At 37.8% G+C, this 22,921-nt stretch overlaps 1 protein-coding gene across 3 annotated transcripts in view; it reads left to right on the top strand.

Moving 5' to 3' along the window:
* GNG2 (G protein subunit gamma 2) overlaps positions 1–22,565 on the top strand; it is a 106,995-nt gene extending 84,430 nt beyond the window's left edge. For all 3 annotated transcript variants that reach the window (XM_054567572.1, XM_054567571.1, XM_054567573.1), the window contains exons 3-4: positions 4,969–5,084; positions 20,118–22,565. In XM_054567572.1, coding sequence (XP_054423547.1) covers positions 4,998–5,084; positions 20,118–20,246 — 216 coding nt within the window. In that variant the 5' untranslated portion in view covers positions 4,969–4,997 and the 3' untranslated portion in view covers positions 20,247–22,565. The remainder of the gene's footprint in view (positions 1–4,968; positions 5,085–20,117) is intronic.
* Positions 22,566–22,921: the final 356 nt, after the last annotated feature.

Below are 22,921 nucleotides of genomic sequence, written 5' to 3'. Positions count from 1 at the left end.
TTCCTCAACACTCCTCACAGCATGCAACTGCTCTCCGGTCGGGTAGGGTTGGAAGGCAAGAGGCTTCTTTTTCCCCATTAAGAATCAGTAAATAGCATTTCTTTACACTAACAGTGAACAGTCTGAAAAGGATATTAATTTAAAAATTCCATTTATGATAGTGTCAAAAGAAGAAAATACTTAGAAATTAAATTAAAATAGAATTAATTTAGGAATAGAACAGAGAGCCAGGGAATAAAACCTCACATATATGGTCAAGTGATTTGCAACAAGGGTGACAAGTATTTAATAGGAAAAAGACAATCTTTTCAACAAATGGCACTGAAAGAACTAGATATCCACATGCAAAAGAATGGCGTTGGACTCTTACCTGATGCCGTATACAAAAATTAACTCAAAATGTATCAAAGACCTAAATAAAAGAGCTAAAACTATAAAACACTCTGAAGAAATAATAGGATAAAAGCTTCACAAAATTGGATTTAGCAATGATTTCTTGGATATAACCACAAAGGCATAAGCAACAACAACAAAAAAAGGCAAATTGGACTTAATGAAAATTAAACACTCATGTGCATTGAAGCTCACCGTTAACACAGTGGAGAGGCAATTAATGGAATGGGAAAAAAATATTTACAAACCATATATCTGATAAGAGATTAATATCTAGAATATATAGAGAACTCCTAAAACTTAACCAAAAAAACTGATTCAAAATGTGCGAAGTGTGGTGGTTGGTGGGGGGAGGGGGGTGGTTAGTAATGGAAAAAAATACAATAAAAATTTAATTAAAAAAATAAATGAGCTAAGGATTTGAATAGATATATCTCTATAGAAGGTAAAAATGGTTAATAAGGAAAAGACATTCCATATCACTAATCATCAGGGGATAAAAATCAAAACCAAAATGAAATTACCTCTCACTTATTATGACGACAACTACCAAAAAAACAAACAGAAAATAACAAGTGTTGGTGAAGATAAGGAAAAATTGGAAGCCTAGTGCACTTTTGATGAGCATGTAAAATGATGCAGCTGCTGTGGAAAACAGTATGGCTGTTCCTCAGAAAAATGAAAAATAGATTTACCATATGATCTAGCACTCCATTTCTAGAAATATAACTGAAAGTGGGGTTTGAAGAGATAGTTATACATCCATGTTTACAGAAGTGATATTCACAGTAGCTAAAACATGCAGGTGACCCAACTGCCCATCAGCAGAAGAATGGATAAGCAAAATGAAATATTATTCAGCCTTCAAAAAAGGAAATTTTGACATATTCTATGACATGGATAAACCTTGAGGACATTATGGTAAGTGAAATAAACCAGTCATGGAAAGACAAATACTGTACGATTTTACCTCTGTGAGGTACCTAGACCAGCCAAAATCATGGAAACAGAAACCGGCATAGTTGTTTTCTGGGCTTGGGGGAGAAAAGAATGGGAGTTATTGTTTATTGAATATAGTTTCAGTTTTATATGATGAAAACAGTGTGTGCATGTATGTGTGTAAGTGCAAAATGCTTTGTCCAGATGCCTCAAGCTTAGAAGATAGACTAGCTTTTTCTATTTACCACAGCCACTTTTTAGGAAAACACATAGCTCTTTGGAATACTGGTCTAGGACTTCACAGTTTTCAGTCGTCAGAAGGGGGATTTTGTCCCTACTTTTATGGGAAAGCAGCTGGATGTAAAAAAGAGAAAAATGCACAAAGTGATTCTAAAAGTGGCAGTAGAGTCTGTTGGGTCATATGATAAAACAAGGACATTCAGGATGTATCTTCCTAAAACTAGGAGCGCAAATCAAAGCCTGCTACCTTTTTCTCTTAAGTCCATTTAGGTTTCAGATGTGTTCTCTCGCCAGCATTTCTGGACATGCATTCTGCCCCATTCCTCTTTCTTTCCCATCTCTACCCTCCCTTCCCCACGTCCCTTCTCTATCTGTACAGAGGTGTCCTTCTATGGTAGGAAAGATAAAAGCCCCCAAAGATATCCATGTCCCTGTTCCTGGAACCTGTGAATATGTTGTTACATGGCAAAGAGAAATTAAGCTTGTAGATGGAATTAAGATTGCTAACCAGCTGACCCAAAGATACAGAAATTATCCTGGATTATCTGGGTGGGCCCAGTATAGTTACAAGGGTCCTTATAAGTGAAAGGAGGGGGCAGAAGGGAGTCAAAGGGAAACATGACTAGAGAAGAGTTTATAGTGATATGATATAAGAAGGATTCTACGCATGTTTGCTGGCTTTGAAGATAAGGAAAAAGGCCAAGAGGCAAGGAATGTTGGCTGCCCCTAGGAGTTAGAAAAGGAAGAGAAACAGATTTCCTTTAGAGACTCTGTAAGGCATGCAGCCCCAGAACATCTAGAATTTAGCCCAGTGAGACCTACATCAGACTCCTGACCTCCAAAACTGTAAGATAATAAATTTCTATTGTTTAAGCTGCTAAATTTACAGTAATATATTTCAGCAGCAATAGACAATTCATATACTTTCTAGCTCAGTCTCCTCAGGACATCCACAGCTTTCCCGGGGAACAGGAACAGGCATTATAGGACATAGACTTTCCTAGACACTCAAATGAAAATAATGGGTTATTTACTCAGTTAATGGCAGATCTGTCAGCCAGTAGCAGAGAAACCCCTAATGGTGATGGAAACAAGATAAGTGCTTCTTTCTCTTCACATAGATGGTAACCAGTTTATAGCTGGCCTGGTGGCTCTATAGTGTCTATAAGGATCCAGATCCTTCCTGCTTACCCTGGAGTGTAGCCTAGAGATTTAAGATGGAGCTCTATGGTCAACATGACTACCCCCTAGGCCAGCAGCAGGAAGAAAGAGAGGCCAAGGACACACCCCCTCCCTTCAAGGACACTCCTACTTATATCCCATTGGCCAAAACTTAGTCATTTAACTAGACTGGGCTGTAAGATAGGATGGGGGGATGTATCTCTCTGCTAAAATATGTCCAGGTAAAATTCATAAATTTTAGTTTGTAAGAAACATTAGCTTCACAGAACAATGTCCTGGGCTTTGAAGATCATGACTGCTTCCAATTAGGATGAGTGGAAGAGTTAGACGACTCTAATGGATAAGTCGATATTCCATCTTGTCCCTGTGAGGTTTTGCAAGGTGGTTAGATGTTTGTTTGATTTGGGAGCATATAATTAATTTCCCTGTAGGGCTGAGATGGTTGGGTCCCTAACCATGTAGATGAAGCCATAGTTGTTAAAGCCTCTTTTTATTTATTTTTTGTTTGTTTTTCCATGTTTCTTGATCTTCAAGCATGTGAAAGCAGAGTCGGAGGTCTTTGTGGCTTTAAAATCCCTTGCATCTTCCCTCCCATTCTATTATCTCCAAACCCTTTGAAAATAAAGTGAGGCAACAGTTAATTTATCTTCCAGTTTATAATGTAAGTGTTGCCAAGGTGGCTTCTTTTGCAGTATTCTTTGTAAAATAGCACTCTCTAGCAAAGGGCTTCTTTGTTTTCAGAGAATTATACATAATTTCTTTTTTTGTTGTGAAGAACTAGATATGAAGAAATAAAAACCAAAGGAGATAATTTATAATCTTTTGCCTTTTTGTAATTAAAAATTGTTTATTTTAGGAAAAAATTTATGTATTGAACTTATGGGTTATTCTTCCTTCCCCAGGTTTTCTATTTGTCCTCTTTCCTTTTTTTAGATGGTAACCTGATCCTACTTTATCCCTAGATAAAAATATTCCCCAAAGCTAGTAGAAGTCACAGCTTTTAATATAAAGTCTTCTGAACAAGATTCAACAAATGTTGACTGAAGCAGTATTTTAATGCACCTCATTTCTGAGTCATGCACACTAGTTAAATTGCAGCTGTCAGACATTGCTTCATTATTGTGTGTCAGTGACCTCAAGGGGCATATTTACGTGGATGGTCCTGAAATAGCATGTGGCACCTTGGCATGAAGCAAGATCAGAATGCAGGGAAAATGAGCACTGAAAATAAAATAGGATGCATGCTGAGATGAACAACAAGAATAAAGCAAGACAGTGGGTCAAGAAAAAATTAGAAGAGAAATAAAATTGGGATAGGAAGTGGGAGGGGGTGGGGGCAAGGATGAGGAGGGAGTCTTGCAGAGTCAGCGGCAAAGAAACCACATCTCAATCTACATAGGCTCAGAGCTCCACTCTCTAAATATTTATGTTCCATTTGCTCATTTTAAAAAGTAGTAAGTCTGTTGTATTTAATTTAGAATGCCACTCGTGAACTCAATAATCATTGATATAATTAACAACTTAGACATGGCGGCCCCTCCCCCTGGACATTATAGATGTGTTTCTGAAGAGTTGTGAGTAAAGTGAACAGTTGTGAATAAAGCCATATTTCAGACAGAGTGAAGAGAAATGACTATTTAAAACAATGCTGGATGACAGACACTGCAAAGCCATATCTCAGACTGCAGTGTCTCTGCAGTTTTATAGGCCTAGGTGGTGAGAGTTACAGAAAGTTGGAGGGTGAGCCCATCCATCAAGAGAACAGGGTAAACTTGGTGTCCTTAATCCCGAAGGATTATGTAATTTTCCATTCCTCTCTCTGCTTGCCTTTCGCTCAGCCTCCCAGGGCACTTACACAGTATCTGACAAGAGTTGTACTCATTAAATAACAACAATAATAACGTATACCATCACCTTTATTATCTTGAGTTTATTTTATAAACTATGATAATTTTAATAACTTGCTTTATTAATGTGGTGGCCCGTCTTATTATAACTGAGTGGGTAACATTCTTTTTTTCCCCTAAATAAGGATGAAAGGGCGGAAGGTGGGGGGAGCTGGAAAAGCAAACCCCAGGTTCTGGTCTGCCTGACAATCTGAGGCGATGCTGGATTGAAGAGGTAGAAGGCTGGATCCCTTAGTTATGATGAACCTGCACATTTGGCAGCTCCTAAATTCTCTGACACATTCTTCTTCCTCATTTTCTTTCTTAGTGTGTCTGAAAAACCCACGCAGCAATCCAATGGCCAGCAACAACACTGCCAGCATAGCACAAGCCAGGAAGCTGGTGGAACAGCTGAAGATGGAAGCCAACATCGATAGGATAAAGGTAAGGATAACATTGCCCACACAGCTCATCTAGCCTTGATTGTAAGGAGCATGATTTGCAGCAACCTATCATTTACTTCTCTTTCCAAAGAAAGTAATGAAACCAGCGATAATGACAGAGAAACTTAATGATTAGGCAAAAGTTCATTTGTCTAATGTCTCTGCCTTTTCTAGATTTTCCAGCATAATATGAGAGTATAAATTGAAATTGGTTATCCATGTAGAAGTAAAAACAAAATAATAACAACAAAATAGAAATAAAACATAGATTCATGACTGAATTCTAGCCAAGGAAATTGAAGAACACATAAAATGTAGCAGTCCACCAGTCGACCTCCCTTACCTCGCAGGGCCCTCTTCTTATTTGGGTTTTAATTGTTTTCTGTCCTTATTTAAGTTCTAAGTTTGTGTCCATCTTTAATGTCTAGTCTTTCTAATTCACCATTGTGGGATTTCTTTTTCATTATACCTTATTGGATTTTTTAAAATCCGAAACATGAAAATCACACATGGCCTCCCTAAGAAGTCAAACAGCATAGAGGTTTAATGGAAGTTAATAATCTACTATTTTCCTCCTTTCTTTCACTGCCCAAATTTAACCTGACAGCTTTGGGCCTAACTCATATTGAACCAAGACTTTAAATCCAAACACTTTGTTGTCATATTTTAAATGTAAAGTTGACCTACATGGTATCATTATTAACAGATAGCTATGGCAGGGTTGGTAAAGTGAACTTTTGTCAACTACCAAAACTTCACTTTCCCAGAAGATCCAAGTATATCATAACATCAAACTCAGAAACATACCTCATTTTACTAAAAACTAGAACATTCTTCCAAATGTCTTTTGTATAAACTAGAATATTCCTATTTTCTCCATACCTCACTTAGTGAGTTGGACAATCCAACTGCCTTTGGAGTATACTTCTAGAGTGTCAATAAATTATGACTCATGAGCCAGATTCAGCCTACTGCCTACTGTATAAATTCATTTACATACAAATTCTTTTACATATTGTCTATGGCTAACTTTCACACTGCAACAGCAGAGTAGAGTAATTGCAGCAGAGACCACGTGGCCCCCAGAACATGGTATATTTACTCCCTGGCCTTTTACAGAAAACTTTACTGACCCCTAGTCTAGAGCAGTGGTTCACAGCCCATCTGTATATCCAGATCACCCAGGGAATTCTATAAACGGACCAATTCTGAGACCATATCCTATACCAATTAAATTAGAATCTCTTGGGATATGATTCAGGCATGAGTATGTCAATGTATAGCTGAGGTTGAGAACCTCAGTTCTAGAGAAAGGGGTTAGCTCCTTTTAATTCCCATCAGATATGTGCCAGAGAGTGAAACACCAGCTCTTCTCCCATAAATAAGCTGGGCAAATATCCATGGACACTTTTCCATTTATCCTAAGTCTCCCTTGTCAAATCTGAGGCCACAAGATGCAAACAGCTTCTATTCTTCTTGTTACAGATTTCATTCATCTTTATTCACAAATGAGGTAAAGGGTCTTCATCATCTGCCTTGCTCCTTTACCACCTTCCTCTTCTTCTTTCTTCCCTTTGCCTCTTCTGTATTCTCCCCTGCTGAAAAAGTACACTGTGGCAGGTGGGCACAATGGGAGAAGTGAGGTGGCCCAAGGATTTGGCTTCAGAAAGAGTTTTTCAGAGTTTTTTTTGCGGGGGAAGGGTGGCAGGCCTTCTAGGAAAGTCCACTTTGACTTGTGGGGTGATCCAACTAAGAGGAAAGCGTGAAGCACTATAGTGATTGGCATTTTCTGTTACTACTCAGCACCCCCAGGCTTGGCTCCTGAAGGCACTTGTGAGAGTGCTGATGGTGATGAAAAGGTAACAGAGGAAGAAGATGACAGATATAGGCCTTTTCAACCATAGGTCAGACCTTTATCATCTCACCTGAACTCTGAACTGCAGGAGACTCTTAGCTGATCTCTGAAATTCCATCTCACTTACCCTCCATGTTACTGCCAAAGAATATATCTATAAGAAATCTCATTATATTCTCCTCCTATGGAGAATCTTTTTGTGATTGCCATCACCTGTAAAATAAAATTCAGACATTTATTAAAATTATTTTTTGCCCTGGCCTGTGTAGATTCAGTTGGTTGGAGCATTGTCCAATGACCAAAAGGTTGAGGGTTTGATTTCCAGGCAGAGCACACACCTAAATGCAGGTTCGATTCTTGATCCCGGATCCCCAGGCCAGGCACATACAATCCCCAGTCTGGGTGCATACAGGAGATAACCAATCGATGCTTGTCTCTCACATCGATGTTTCTCTCCCTTCCTCTCTCTCTAAAAGCAATAGGAAAAAAAAAGTTCTCAGGTAAGGATAAAAAATGTATTTTTCAATTACAGTTGATATACAATATTATATTAGTTTCAGGTGTTCAACAATGATTAGACACTTATAAACCTTACAAAGCAATTACCCCTATAATTCTAGTACCTGTCTGGCACCATACATAGTTATTATAACATTATTGATTATATTCCCTATGCTGTAATTTATATCCCAGTGACTATTTTTGTAACTTTCAATTTGTGCCTCTTAATCCCTTTCACCTTTCTCAATATTTTACAGTTTTCTACTTACAGATCTTTTACCTCCTTGGTTAAATTTATTCCTAAGTATTTTATTCTTTTTTTATTTAGATTTTATTTATTTATTTTTAGAGAGAGAGGAAGGGAGGGAGAAAGAGAGAGAAACATCAATGTGTGGTTGCCTCTCATGCGCCCCCTGCTGGGGACCTGGCCTGCAACCCAGGCATGTGCCCTAGACAGGGAAGCGAACCTGTGACCCTTTGGTTTGCAGGCCAGCATTCAGTTCACCAAGCCACACCAGCCAGGGCGGTATTTTATTCTTTTTGATGCAATTGTAAATGGAACTGTTTTCTTAATTTCTCTTTCTGATTATTTACTATTAGTATATAAAATTGAATAAATTTCTGAATATTAATTTTACATCTCGCTACTTTACTGAATTCATTTATTTGTTCTAATAGTTTTGGATAGAATCTGCAGAATTTTCTATATATAGTTTCATGCCATCTACAAATAATGACAGTTTTACTTCCTCCTTTCCAATTCAGATGCCTTTTAGTTCTTTTTCTTGTCTGATTGCTATAGCCAGGACTTCCATGTTGAATAAAAATGGTGAAAGTGGACATCCTTGTCTTGTTGCTTATCTTAAAGAAAAAGCTTTTAGCTTTTCACTGTTGAGTATGATGTTAGCTGTGGGCTTGTCATATATGGCCCTTGTTATGTTGAAGTATGTTCCTTCATCCCCACTCTGCTGGGAGTTATCATAGATAGATATTAGGTTGTATCATATGTTTTTTCTGCATCTCTCGATATGATCATTTTTAGGCTTCATTTTGTTTGTGTGGTATTACACATTATAAAATTCAAATTCTTTAGCAGAGTATGCAAGGTCCTTCCGGCCCCTGCCCGTCTTTTAGCTTTATCCCTTTCCTTTTGCCCACATGTTACCAAACCACTTAATTACCTTGATGGGAATTTCAAATGCCTGGAATATTCACTCTCATCCTCTGTGCCCTTGTGTTTAACCAACTCCAATGAATTTCAGTTCCTTGAACATTTGGACCAATCATTACATCCCTTAAGAAGCTTTCCCAGAAACTCCTCCTAAAGTTGGATTTTTGCTGTTTCTTCAGTTGTTCATTAATTAATTTATGTAATAAATATTTTACTGGGAGATTCCTAAACTGCCAGGCCTCTTTAGGTCCTAGAGATATAGAGATGGATATTGAAGACATAACTCTTGCCCTCAAGGATCTCCTTGTCTAGTGAGGGGTTACACAATGTATGAACAAATTCAATCAAAGACGCCAATAAGATATCCAAGGAGCATAATTACCAAATGATTAGAAAGAAACCAACAATACACCCTGATTCCCTTTGTATACTACTTCTAAGGACATCAGATAAATCACTATTAAAAGAGGGGTAAAGCATCCATCTAACCAACTGAACACCAAGGAGTTACCTTCCTAGGTGATCTTTTATTCATATCTCTGAATTCCTCTAGATGTCATTAGACCTTAATTGTTGGAAATACAGCAGCAGCCTATGTTTCAGCATTTGTTCTGCACATTGGAGCCAGGCAGGCGTGCTGTGGTGAAGTGTCACATTATTTTTAGTTTAGCTGTTGGATAAAATTGTGACTCTGTTGACACAGTTGTCAGCTAGCTGGTCTAGAGCTTGGTTATCTGCCTTTAGGAGTCCCTTCAGGGCTCCTGAGCATTCAGGCTTCCAAACCTGCTTTTCATGCATGATACTGTCAGCAGAAAGGGGCTTCTCTTGGAACATCCCACGTTGTGATTTTTCTAGTCAGAGTAGTGACCTCTTCGAGCCGTCATTTCTGGAAGCAGGCCTTTATATACATCTGGCAGAGCCTACTGCAGCTGAGGTCACAAGGAACAGTAAGGGAGCACTGCTGGCCCTGGAGCTTCTGAGGGTCTTTTAAGCAGGAGGTGGCCTTCTCTCTCATGTGGGCTCCAGAATAATTTGGGCAACATAGAGCAGACCTACCATAAAAGAATCTGAATAGCATTTTCATTTTTAAACCTTCTTGTTTCCAATCCCTGTGCATCACAGATCCTGGGAGATTTGGGCCATGGAACCCATTATCTATTCATAAGCCTCAGGCATATATAAATTATACTCCCAGCTTCTCTGTGTTTCTTTGTTAGCATGTCATTCAGGGACAGAAAGTAAAATCCAAAGAAGCTGTCCAGGGGTCTGGGGGGAGGGACAGAGAGGGTACGGTGAAGACTGTGACACTCAGATATGTGAAACAGCAGTGTACTCACACTAAGGCAAATGAAAGAAACCTTGTCCTGAGAGCGCAAGTTGAGAGAACATGCATAAAAGTAAAGGACAGCAGGACTTCAGTAAATCTATTTATTCATTGCTCTATTAGGAGTCTTTGGGTTTCTAATAATAGGAACCTAACCCCACACCTGCTTAAGAAGAAAAAGCGGATTGATTGTAAAAGATAAAGAGTGTCTCAGAATCCAAGAGCAGAAATGTAGCTGGGTGAGCAGTGAATGTGAAAATTGGAAGGCCATCAGAAACTGTGGGTGTTCTGTGACGTGTCTCTGCTTCTCTCTCTGTGTCTGCCTCTTTATTCTCTGGGGAAAAATAGATTTCTCAGCTACTTATTTCACATGACAGACACAAGATGGCTTCCCATGGCTCCCAGGATCACATGGCACAGTTTCAGCTCCATGAAGAAAGAGATAGGTTGATTTAATCCCTCTTAGTCTCAATTCCATATCCCTAGAGTAGCATCTCTGTCCTAGCAAGACCTTTCTAACTGGCTCTCCTTACCATCCCAAGAATATGCTGTGCAAATTCCCACCTCTCTGGTTATTCAGGTCCCTCACTGAGAACACCCTTTCCCTTATTCTTTTTCTATCTATGATAAACTGCTTGGTTTGTGTCCCCCACAAAAATTTGTATGTTGAAATCCTAACCCCCAACATGAGAGTGTTTGGAGGTAGGGCCTTTGGGAGGTGATTAGGTCATAAGAACAACTAGTATTATTTTATAAAAGAGACCCCAAGGAGAGGCCTTGCCCCTTCTTCCATGAGAAAACATAGCGATAAGAGAGCCATCTATGAACCACAAAGCAGGCCCTCGCCAGACACCAAACCTGCCAGCACCTTGATCTTGGACTTCCCCACCTCCAAAACTATGAGAAATAAATTTTGTTATTTATAGTCACCCAGTCTGTGGTATTTTGTTATAGCAGCCTGAATAATCTAAAATGCTATTCAAATCTTATGCCTCTATTAGAAGTGAGCTCAAATCCCCACTTGTCCATGAATCCTTTTTTCCATTCTGACCATATTTACTAATGAATTTGCTAATTAATTTTGCCCTCATCAGATAATTTTTCCAACTAGACTGTACAGGTCTATCCAGCCATTTAATATGAAAAATAGAGAGATTTATTGAAGAAGATACAAGAAACATTGTACATAGGACAATGATGCCTCAGTCCCCTTCAAAGTAGGCACCTTGGGACCTCACACAGTTCTCCCAATCTCCATCAACTGTCCTGTTGTATTTTTCTGAATCTCGTTGACAGTCTGAAATCTCTTCCCTTTCAAAGGTAATTTTTAGTTTCGGCAAAAGCCAGAAGTCACAGGCCACCAAATCACTGCTGTAGCGGGGCTGAGTCACCTCGGCGATTTGATGTTTCGCCAAAAAACTCTGCATGGCTATGATGCATGAGCGAGCATGTTGTCATGATGAGGCTGCCAATCACCAGTTGCCCAGAGCTGCAGCCTTCTGAATCACCAGAATAATTTCCACGAAGGAATGTTCAAGCTTAAGGCAAAATTTGATGCAGATTTGTTGCTTTACTCACTCAGTCATTTTGAGTGCACATGCTCACTCAACAGCGTCTACCACCCCCCACTGACTAGTACAGTGAAGTCATTATCGTTCACCATGTGCATTCTAGTCCACTCTCCTTGGCTGCCCGGTTACATCAGTGTTGCACAAACTGTTCTCGTTATATTTACAATGACTGAACTTTTTCAGGACAGACCTCAAAGCCAAAGACCATGTTATTTACTTCTTTACATCCTTCATGGTGCTGAGGTGTACAGGCAGTCAGGAAACACTTTCTTAGTGAATAGCTTTCAGTTCATATACTAAGAGTGTCATATGAAAAAACATTATTCTACATGACATTGCTAATTATATTTATGGTTTGGGAAATTCCAGGAATTGAGGTAGTTGGCCAAATAAAAGCATGGTAATAGGAGAAAATTTAATGAAATATAAAAAAGAAGGGCAAAATTGATCACTTTATGGGTAAAATATATCATGTCATTGGTATGTTTATAATTAGCCAGCATTTATAGTATATCTTCTTTTTAAAATATTTCAACATAAAAAGAACATACTAATTTTCATAACTGGAAAATATGTTTGAACTGTTTAACCAAATATGAACATTTCTAATAATTAAATCATCCTTCTGATGATTGGCTCATGAGAGATTGAAACTGAACTTTATAGAAAACTGTACTGAGAAATGGGCCAGTTATTCATCATACTTGTTACCAGAGGGGGGACATACATCCTAAGTTTGGGACTTTTCAAGTATTTTTCCAGTATTGAGTTGAAAGTTTTAACTTTTCTTTCCTGAACAAGCTTGTGTTCAATTTATTAGACAGAATGAGATGCAAGCCTATTTCTAGGCCAATTGAGAGTTTTTCAGGGATAATAAATCGGCATAGCATATCAAAAGGCTCATAGAGAAAAGGGCTGTGTTCAAAGATGACCAGTTCTAATTCATTTGATTTACTGAAAATGAAGCAAAAATTTTAAAATTTAATTCAAATGTACATTAATAACTGAACATAAAACTTTATTTTTATGAGGGTTGATATAATTTTTAAAATTTTAATAGATATTTGTTTAGCACCAAGTATATGCTTAGCCTTATGCATTGTACCGGCAGCTAGAAAAGTAGAACTGTAAAGCCTTGATAACTTGAAATATCTGGAAAGTGAAGTTTTCTTAATAGCCTTGTTTTCAGGTCAGATGATGTCTCCCTTCTTAAGCAATGTAACTATTTTGGGTGACAATTGTGAATGTTTTCCTTCTTTGATTAAATAGAGTACATTAAATACAAGGTATTTTTCCTGATGACTGTGGTTTCTAAAATTAATTATTCTATTTCCTTTTAAAAAATATGCTATTGATATGTACCATCAATTTAATATCACCTTGGAGGAGTGGGAAGGAAAAGCTTATGTAGAATGTTTAGCACTCGCCGGTGTGGCTCAGTGGATTGAGCCAGTGGATTGGCCTATGGACTGAAGGGTTGCCAGTTGGATTCCCAGTCAGGGCACCTGCCTGGGTTGTGGGCCAGGTCACCAGCTGGGAGGCACACAAGAAGCAACCAATAGGTTTTTCTCTCACACATCGATGTTTCTCTCCCCTTTCTCCCTCCCTTTCCCCCTCCCTTTCCCTCTTTCTAAAAATAAATTTAAAACAATTTTTAAAGAATATTCATACATTTTTATAAAGAAAAATAGTAGATATTTATCTATACAGTTATAATTTCTCTAGTATCAAAACCAAAGTTGATCCTGGGTGCTCACAGTGGAAAGACCATCAGGCTCACCTTTGGCCTCCAACAGTGATTCGTGGCCGCACGATAATGCAGGCGTTGGGGTGATTCGCTGCTCTCCAGCCCCTACATTAGTGAGCTTGCTCTCTATAGCACCTCCCATGTTTTCAGTGTAATTCCAAGGTATAACAAAGGAAACTGAGGGTTTTTTCTGCACTTACTAGTGCTCAAGCTAGGTGTGTAAATTTTCCCTTACTTGAATTATGTTAATGGTTCAAAGAAAACTGAAGCTTAAAGGGGCCGACAGCTTTTGACCTTAGTAAAAGGTCTTTCTAAACAAATGCCAGATCATTCTCTCCTAGTGTGAAAATTCTACAATCTCTTCCCAGAGGTTCAGTGGTTTCTTTTGCTCTCAACTATATTGCCAGGCCTGTGACAGACAATGATCAATGTTCAGCATAACATCCCATTTTCAAGTCTCTAAGTGTAATTTTTGAAGTTCTTTTAAGCAACAAATTAGAGTTGTCAACCTGGATGGCTCCATTAACGCCAGCAACTCAACCAAAGGAGTGATTGAATGACGCTCCTCTTAATGCACAAGCAACTTCCCACGTGCGTAGTCAGTGACAGCCTGTCAGTGCTTAATTCTTTACCTGATGGCTTGCAAGCATTTTGCAAGATCATTTTTAAGATGTGTCTCAAAAGATAGACTTGGGTGGAATTACATAATTTGAGGTGTCTCAATTTCAGTATGTAATGAAGACAGAGCTATATCCTAGCATACTGTTTAAATCCTTGGGTCTGGTTTTTATCCTTAGAGAAAATTGCTTCTTCTCAGAGCTGTCAGGGTGTCTGCCTAGAGAAGGTTTCTTTTCTTTTCTTTTCTTTTCTTTTTTAAGAGCCTAACATCACAACCTGGTAGCTTTTATTGGGACTGTCTAGGACCCCCTTCCCCTTACTCCCTGTTTCTTAGCTCTAGTCTGGTTCAATGAAGTTGCTAGATAGCAAGGTTTTAGCAGTTGTTGATGTGGGAGATCATTGCTGTTATCAGAGGTAAATTCCTTCACTTGCACATTAGGTTCATCTCCCTGATCAAGGACAGGATCCAGGAGTTCACGCCCTACCACCTGCTCCTCACCGTCCTCCCCAAATACACACACTCTCAACCCCTTTGACCCTACTTTACTTTTATTTTCTCATAAAACTTAGTACCTTCTAATATTATCTACATCAACTTATTGTGTTTTATTTTCTCTTTTCTTTATTCTCCCACTCACATACTGTGTAAGCAATTTCTTTATGCTGTGTTTTGGAGTAGTTTCATTCATATTTCTTCATTTGGGGCTTGTTAAGTTACTTGAATCTGCAGGGTTTATAGTTTTCATCAAATTTCAAAGTTTTTCCTCCATTTTGTCTTCAAATATGTTTCTCTCCCCTCTACCCACCATTCCTCTCCTCTCCTTCAGAGACTTGAAATATATATATATATATATATATATATATATAGTCACTTAGAGTTGTCTCCTTGCTCTGTGTGTGCTGTTTATTTTTAGCCTGTTTTCTCTCTGCTTCATTTTGGAGAGTTCCCTTTGTTGCATTCAAGTTTAGTAATCTTTTCTTCTGCAGCATCTAAGCTGATGCTAGTTTCATTTAGTGTATTTTTTTTTCATCTCCAGAAATTTGATCTGTGTCTTTTTTAAGATCTTCCATATCTCTTTTCATCATTTTTGCTTTCCTCTATATTTTTGATCATATAGACAATATTTACAATAGGTATTTTAATATCCTCCTTATCTACTAATTTTATCACTGTGTCAGTTCTGGGTCTTTTTTTGGATTAATTCTTTCTCCTCATTATAGGAGAGATGTTCTTTCCTACTTATTTCATGTCTGTTTTTTCCTGTTTTTGTTGTTCTTATTTTAGACATTGTAAATTTTATCTTGTGGCATGCTAAAGTTTTTTGTATCCCTTTAAATATTTTAATTTTGTTCTGTGGTGCAATTAAGTTACTTGGAAACATTTTGATTTAGTCAAGGCTTACTTTTAAACTTTGATAGGGGAGTCTATAACAGCCTTTAACCTAGGCCTATTTGGCACCACAACTGAAGCAATGCCCTTCTTAGAACTCTACTCAATCCCCCATTTATTGTGAGGTTTTTCCACTCTGACCAATGGAGAAGCAAATTATTTGGGCCTTATGTGCTCATCAGGGATTGATTCATTTGGTACTTTCTGAAATTCTTTGCACAGCTTCGAGCAGTTGTCTTCCACAAATGTGCTTATCAGTATTGAGCCAAAGACTCAAAGGAACCCTCTGAAGGTTTCCAGAGCATGAGTGCTCTCCCTCCTCAACACACACACCCCAGATCTTTCTTCCGTTACTGTCACCTCACCTCGGGGACACCTCTGAACGCTTTGGGTGCTCCCTGCCTGCGCTGCGGCCTGGAAACCCTATCAGGCAGGAAGGCTTATCTTGTCTCCATTCTCTCAGGGATTATTGTCTTTTGCTGCCTATTATATAACATTTAAAAACATTTTTTCATATATTTCGTCAAATTTTTAAGTTAAAGCAAGAAGGTTTAATTGGTCTCAGTGACTCCATCAGAATCAGAATTGGAAGTTTATGATACCACTTAAGTTCCACAAGGACAGGAATCTTTGTGAATTTTGTTCCCTAATTCCAAGCCTCTAGACTGTGTCTGGCACATTAGGTTTCCAGTAAATATTAATGAAACACTTGTTGAGTAAGATAATGTTTGAGAACTCTTTCGGCAATTATCTGAGTGTCTACTACATGCTAGGCACCAAGTACACAGTGGTAAATAAAGTAAACTAGGTTCCTGCCGTCATCGAGCAAGTGCTTAAAGTGAAAGACATAGATCAAAAAATAAACAATGATCATAATTATATAGTGTGATAAGTGTTTTTCTATGAAGGAATAGAATGAGGTGCTCTGAAAGAGAATAATGAGGAAAGTCATTATTGGAGGAAGTGTTCGCCAAAGATTCTACAAAGAGACGCTATTTCAGCTGACTCCTGAAGGAAGAGAAAGAGCCAGCCTGTTGAGATGATGAGGAGAAGAATGTTTCAGGAAATTGTATACATGAAGCTCTGAGGCAGAAAAGAACTTGAAGATTTTGCAAAATGAGAGGAGACCTGTGTGGGGAGGAGAGCATACCGCATGAGGCTGGAGAAATGGGCAGGCCTGACGCCGGCAAGACCCGCAGGCTGTTTTATGATATTTCGGTTTTCTACAACATACAATGGGAAGCTATTAAAAGTTTTAAACAGGGCAGTGATATGAGCCAATTTATGTTTTTAAAATATCTTTCTAGTTGCATATGGAGAATACTACTCCTGGCACAGTTATAAAAGAAGAAAGAAAAGTTATTTAAAACCAAGATTCTTAAACATTTTCTTGTGCCCTGAACCCATGTGGCTGTCTGTTGAAGAATATGGTTCCCTTCTCAGAATAATGTTTTTAATTTACAAAGGAAACTACTTATATTGAAATATATTTCATCAAAATATTTTTTAGAAAAATATTTGTGATATATGCATAATCCTTTATTAACTGACTATAACGTCTAGAAGAAGATCTATAAATATAAAATGGGTGAACATAAATGAAATGTTGAGATGTTTGCAATAACTAACATGAGAGAATATATCTGATTTCTATTGGCAACTAAGTCACAGAAACTGCTACTGCAGTGTGGTGTTTACACCTATAATGGAAAAAATGCTAAATTTCCAATGAGGTTGTTTTCCATTGAAAATAAAGATGTAGTTATTTTTAATCACTGACGTTCATAAACTACCCCTGAATTCTACCCATGGATCCTGTGTTTGTCCATTTGAGCTGCTGTAACACAATACCATAGACTAAGTAGCTTATAGACAGTAGAAATTTATTTCTCACAGTTGTGGAAGCTAGAAGTCCTACATCAAGGTGTTTTGCAGATTTGGTGTCTGATGAGGGCCTGCTTCCTGGTTATAGAAAGCTGTGTTCTCACTACAACCTTACATGGTGGAAGAGGCAACAGAGCTCTCTGGGGTCTCTTTTATAAGGGCACTAATCCTATTTATGGGGGCTCTGCTTTCATAACCTAATCACCTCCCAAAGACCCCACCTCCAAATACCATCACATCAGTGATTAACATTTCAACATATGATTTGGGGAGACATATTCAGTCTATAGCAGATCCTTTGGGAATTTTAACTGAAGAGGTTATTTCAATAATCATGGGGAAAAAAAGGTGAAGGCTTGAACTAGGGTAATATTAATAGAGATGACAATAGAGGACAAATCAGATATTTTTGGAAGAATCAATAGGATAAAGGGAGAGATTATCTAAAGTTATTGGGGAAATCTTCACAGAAAAAGTAGACCTAGGGATATAAAATGTAAAAGACACTATGTACAAAATGTTAAAAGGAATAGTCAGAAAGCAAGATTTGCCAGGCAGGCTATTGTTGTGAATCATTGTAAGGTAAGGAACAAGAATGGCAGCTATGGGCTAGAAAGGAAGAACATTCGTAAAGATTAAGTCAGGAACGGTGAGACCCATGACTTGGCCACCCATGAGCTATGAGACCTAAGGCAAACATTTACCTAATGAAGCCTCAACTTCACATATTAAAGATGAGGATAATAATAGCTTGTGACCAATAATATTGTTGTAGGAATTAAATGAGATACTGTATGTAAAGTGGTTAGTGTAGTTTTGTTACATAGCAAGGACAGGTAAATGTTAGCAATCTTTTAATTACTGCTGGGATTCTGACATTGTTTTGGACTATCACCCACAGGAGATTGCACTCTAGTTAAGGAAACAAGATAAAACACATAATATATTTTGAGAAGGAAATCTAGAATCAAGTGTTCAAATAGAAGACATGAGCAATTGTAAGCTCTTCATTTTTTTCCCAGAATAACACTTTCCTGCTTCATAACAAGATTTTGAGAATTTCTGCACATATTTGTGCATAAGCATTGCAAATGAGTAATGATGGCGCTGGATCTCTTCTTAACGAGTGAGTTTTCGATATTAATGTTGTCCAGTCTCTGCTGCTTGCAGCTAAGCTCCTGTTTGGTGCGATGATGGCTATGGATCAAACCATGAAAGTCACAAAAGAAGAGTAATCAAAATTCTGAAAGTCTGTCCTTTGCTTTTATTTAGAGGAGCTAAAACGAGAACAGGATGTTTTCTTTCATTTTGTCATAGTAGCATTTCATAAAGATGCACAAGGAATTTTAATCAACCTTTAGAACTAGCCCTGCATTTGAGTAGTTTGTATGTGGGTGGCTGAGGCTTAATAGCAAAATATAGTGGCTCAAGTTCTTTTTCTGCTGTGTACTCTGCTATATGTATATGCAATGTGCGGAGCCTTAATTTTTCATTTTTAAAAGGAAAATAACACTTTCTACCTCAGGATTCTTATGTAGATCAAAAGAGAAAAAGTAAATCAAGATATGGAACAAAATTGAAACACAATAAAAATATTTTAGAAGCAATGTAATGCCTATTAAAGAGTGAGACTTTAAGCCAAAAACTGTAACAAGAGACAAAGAAGGTCACTGTAAAATGATAAAGGGGTCAGTTCATCAAGAGGATATAACAATCATAAATATGTATGTACCCAATATTGGAGCACCTGAATATATTAAGCAAATATTTAAGACCTGAAGGAAAAAATAGACAACAATACAATAATAGTGTGGGACTTCAGCACCCCGCTTTTAACTATGGATAGAGCATCCAGACAGAAAATTAGAGGAAATATTGGATTTCACCTTAACTATACATTAGGGCAAATGAATCTAACCAACATATATAGAACATTTAATCAAACAGCAGCAGAATACACATTTTTCTCAAGTGCATATGAAACATTCTCCAGGACAGGTTAAATAATAGATCACAAAACAAGTCTTAGCAAATTTAAGAAGACTGAAATCATACCAAGAATCTTTTCTAACTACAGTGGTATGAAACTAGCAATCACTAACGGAAGAAAAACTGGAAAATTACAAGTAAGTGGAAATTAAACAACACACTCCTGAACAATCAGCCAATGAATCAAGAAGACATAAAAAGGGAAATTAAAAAAATCTTGAAACAAACAAAAAAATGTAAACAACATACCAAAACTTATGGTATGTAGCAAAAGCAGTTCTAAAAGGAAAGTTTACAGCGATAAATGCCTACATTAAGAAAAAAAAATCTAAAATAGCCTAACTTTATACCTTTGGAAACTTTAAAAAAAAACAGATTACTCACAAAACTAGCAAAAGGACAGAAATAACAAAGATTAGAGCAGAAACAAACAAAATGGAACCCAGAAAGAGAATATAAAAGATCAATGAAACAAAAAGCTGATTTTTTTAAAAATATGAACAACATTGACAAACCTTAGCTTGACTAATAAAAGACTCAAATAAGTAAAATCAGAAATGCAATAAGAGACATTACAACTAATACCACACAAACACCATGTAAAAAGGATCATAAGAGAATACTATGAACAATTAAATGCCAATAAATTGGATAACCCACTCTCGGGGCTGTACAAATGCAGAGCTGATACTTGCGTGACCCTGACCATGTGCATCTCCCTCAATTTTGTGCCCTAAGTGCCTATTCCCCTCACCCTAGACCTAGACCTGCTTGCAGCAATCCTGTGAGGTCAAGAGCATTAACTCCCTTCTTTGCAGATGGAGGTTAAGTATCTTGCTTCACTTTCACTTGAGCTAGCAAGTGGCGGGGTTAGGGTTTGAACCTGAATTCTTGAGGGAAGTTGAACACCAAAACCTGGGCCTTAACTGACTGCACTTGCATCAATGCCTCATCTAAAGTTTTGGTTGTTATCTTCCTTTCCAGGTATCCAAGGCAGCTGCAGACTTGATGGCCTACTGTGAAGCTCATGCCAAGGAAGATCCCCTCCTGACCCCTGTTCCGGCTTCAGAGAACCCATTTAGGGAGAAGAAGTTTTTCTGTGCCATCCTTTAAGTCTTCATGAGGAGCTGAAGAGCCTCAGGGCTCCTGGGACACTGATGTAGAGTTTTTAGCAAAGTGGGCGCCTTTCTAGTCCACAGCATTTAAATAGAGGGAGGAGAACCATCCTGGAAACTCCAGGCTATGCATGTTTAAAGAACTGGTCCCCTTTATGACAATGAAAGTCAATCCACACCCTGAGTTAAGAGCTCTGATATCTTGCAGAACTGCCTGGAGGAGGGGACTGTGTAAAGATAAAATCTGTGTCATTTCTTTTCTGCTATCCCTCCCAAAACCTTCTGTTTCTGCTTCATATTTAAAAAATAAAAATTCAAACAGACAGCTGTACTGAGCTAAGATATGTTTGACCTTTTTGGAATGAATATTGCCTTTAGAATACCCTTTGATCAGCTGAGTTGTCCAGTGTAACCACGGTTCGGTTTAATGGCATTGATGTCTAGTCTTTGTGCCTTCGTTTTCTCTTTCTCCCTGACCCTCCTGCTACCCCCTCCCCATTAGAGTAGTACAGAGATAAGGCTGGACTTGTCTGTGAGACTGAACTGCAAGGATAAGCACGCAGTGTTAGGGAGATATTCCTAGTGGTTTATCCTCATGGTAGTAACAAAAACAATGCCGGTTGTCTGTGTTCTCGTATCACTATTCCTAACATTTGTACATGATAGCTTTGATTCTGCAAGTAAAAGTAAATCATGTGTTGTGACTGGTGCTTTCATATATTTGTGACAGTTTTTGAGTACTCTTGCATGAACATGTCCCTATGTTACATCCATTCAGAAGTTTTGTTGTTTTACTCTAGAGATTGGAAAAGAAATGAAAGAGCAAAGAAGCTGGGAAGGAAAAAACTCAGTATCTTGAAAATTGAGATGACTTCAGCGCCTTAGCCACACCTAAAATACCTCCTAGTTTTCAGTGGTATAGTTATCAGCCTCTTCAATATGATTTCCAGAATCCAAAGCATGTGGGTTTTATTTGGGATCCATGAATCACAGTTACCACCAAGCAGGAGATGTAAGGCTCCATCCAGAGCAGGAAGGTGTTTTTGTCACAGAGTAAGAGCAAATGCCTCCTTTCCCTGAATCATGGAAATTCTAGATTGAAAGAACTCTTTCTGTGCTCTTAAGAAAAATGTGGCCTTTGTTTCTTATTATTTTTTGGTTTTGTTTTTATTTTCCCAATATTGGGAGAAATGAACCCATGGCACCAGAGAAAACCCATTCTCAGAATCCCAGCTGTTCGCCCATCTGGGAGAAGGGGGCAGGTGTGACCCCCACAGCCACCTCCACCGGAGGGGTCTGGCTCTTTTTTCCACTGAGATGGTCTTTGTGTGTCACTCACCTATTTTTTTCACTAGAATCTTTCTTTTGTTTTTGTTCTCCATCTTGTTTGTTAGAGGCGCTCAGTCTTTATTTACAACTTCCTTGCAGTTAGAGCCCTCTCCTCCCAAGAGCTGACATTGACAATGATTTTTCATGGCAGCTCTAGTCTCCCATTGGTGATGGGAGTTGCTGGAAGCCTTTATCACATCTTGTTTGCTTCAAAATCCCAAAAGGCCATTTCCAAATTAATTTTACTTTCCTCTCTTTCCTTTACCCCCATTTAAAAAGAAAATAAATGAAAAGACAAAAAGACTTGACATGCCAAAACAGGTTTTGAAACAGACTTGGTAAATATTTTCCCTAGTTCCTCCTTATGGGCATGCTGGCAAAAGAATAAATGCATCCAATTAATACTCACATGGGGGTGTGGAGCAAGGAGAATACTGAAATGCTTGTGAAAGGAATGAGTGCACTTCCACAACCAGATACTTCTGTTCAAACTTTGGGATTTTGTTCTAGTCAGTAGGACACAGATGATGATTTGGAGGGAAAAACCCTGGCAGAGTATGTATCAAACTACAGTGTTGTACCATTAGTTTAGCAAATCTGTGGAATCAGCTAAAACCATATCAATTTTTAATATGAGCCAAAATGGAATTGAGTATGTGGTCACATAAAAACTGTGAATAAGCACTCTTTGGTGGTGATTAAGGCATCATTATAACACCCTGATGATTTTTATAACCCACACCACTTATTTTTCTTGGAAGGACTCTATATTTTCGTGTTCATCTAGATCTTTGGAACAATCAAAATAGAATTAAAACTTTAGGAAGCACCACAATACAGCTCTGGTTACTAAAAATTAAGGAAGCTCCGAACTTCATGTAACCTTGTTTGTAAAAGGATAGAGAAGGTAGTAAACATATAGCCCATCTGAAATTAATGTTTTGGCTTTTTCCTAATTCCATGTCTTACAGTACAGAATTATAATACAAGGGTCTTATATGAGTTTTCGCTTTTTAGTTTTAATTAAAGGGAAAAAAACCTTTATGATTATTTATGCCTCTAAAAAGTTTTAATTCTTTTAGAGACTCAAAAATCATTTTTCACCAGCATAATTTTATCTTAAGGGGAAACTTACTCTAATTGTTAAAGTCCCTAATTTCTGTGTATAATGTATTGAGTGGTAATAAAATCTGCCATAGAATTAGTTAAATAGTAACAATAATCTGCATATTTAAAAAAAATACATTATTCTCAATATTAACTGTTTCATTTTTTTCAATGTTTAAACCAAATACTATTTTCTTTAAATCAGGTTGTAAATAAGTACTTTGGTCTAAGGCTAAT

This window comes from Pteronotus mesoamericanus, unplaced genomic scaffold (genome assembly GCF_021234165.1).
Source record: "Pteronotus mesoamericanus isolate MK-2021 breed Mesoamerican mustached bat unplaced genomic scaffold, CSHL_Meso_final contig_182, whole genome shotgun sequence".
NCBI lineage: Eukaryota > Metazoa > Chordata > Mammalia > Chiroptera > Mormoopidae > Pteronotus > Pteronotus mesoamericanus.
Note: the sequence above shows the minus strand (reverse complement) of the source record. Positions and strands in the feature narration are given on the sequence as shown.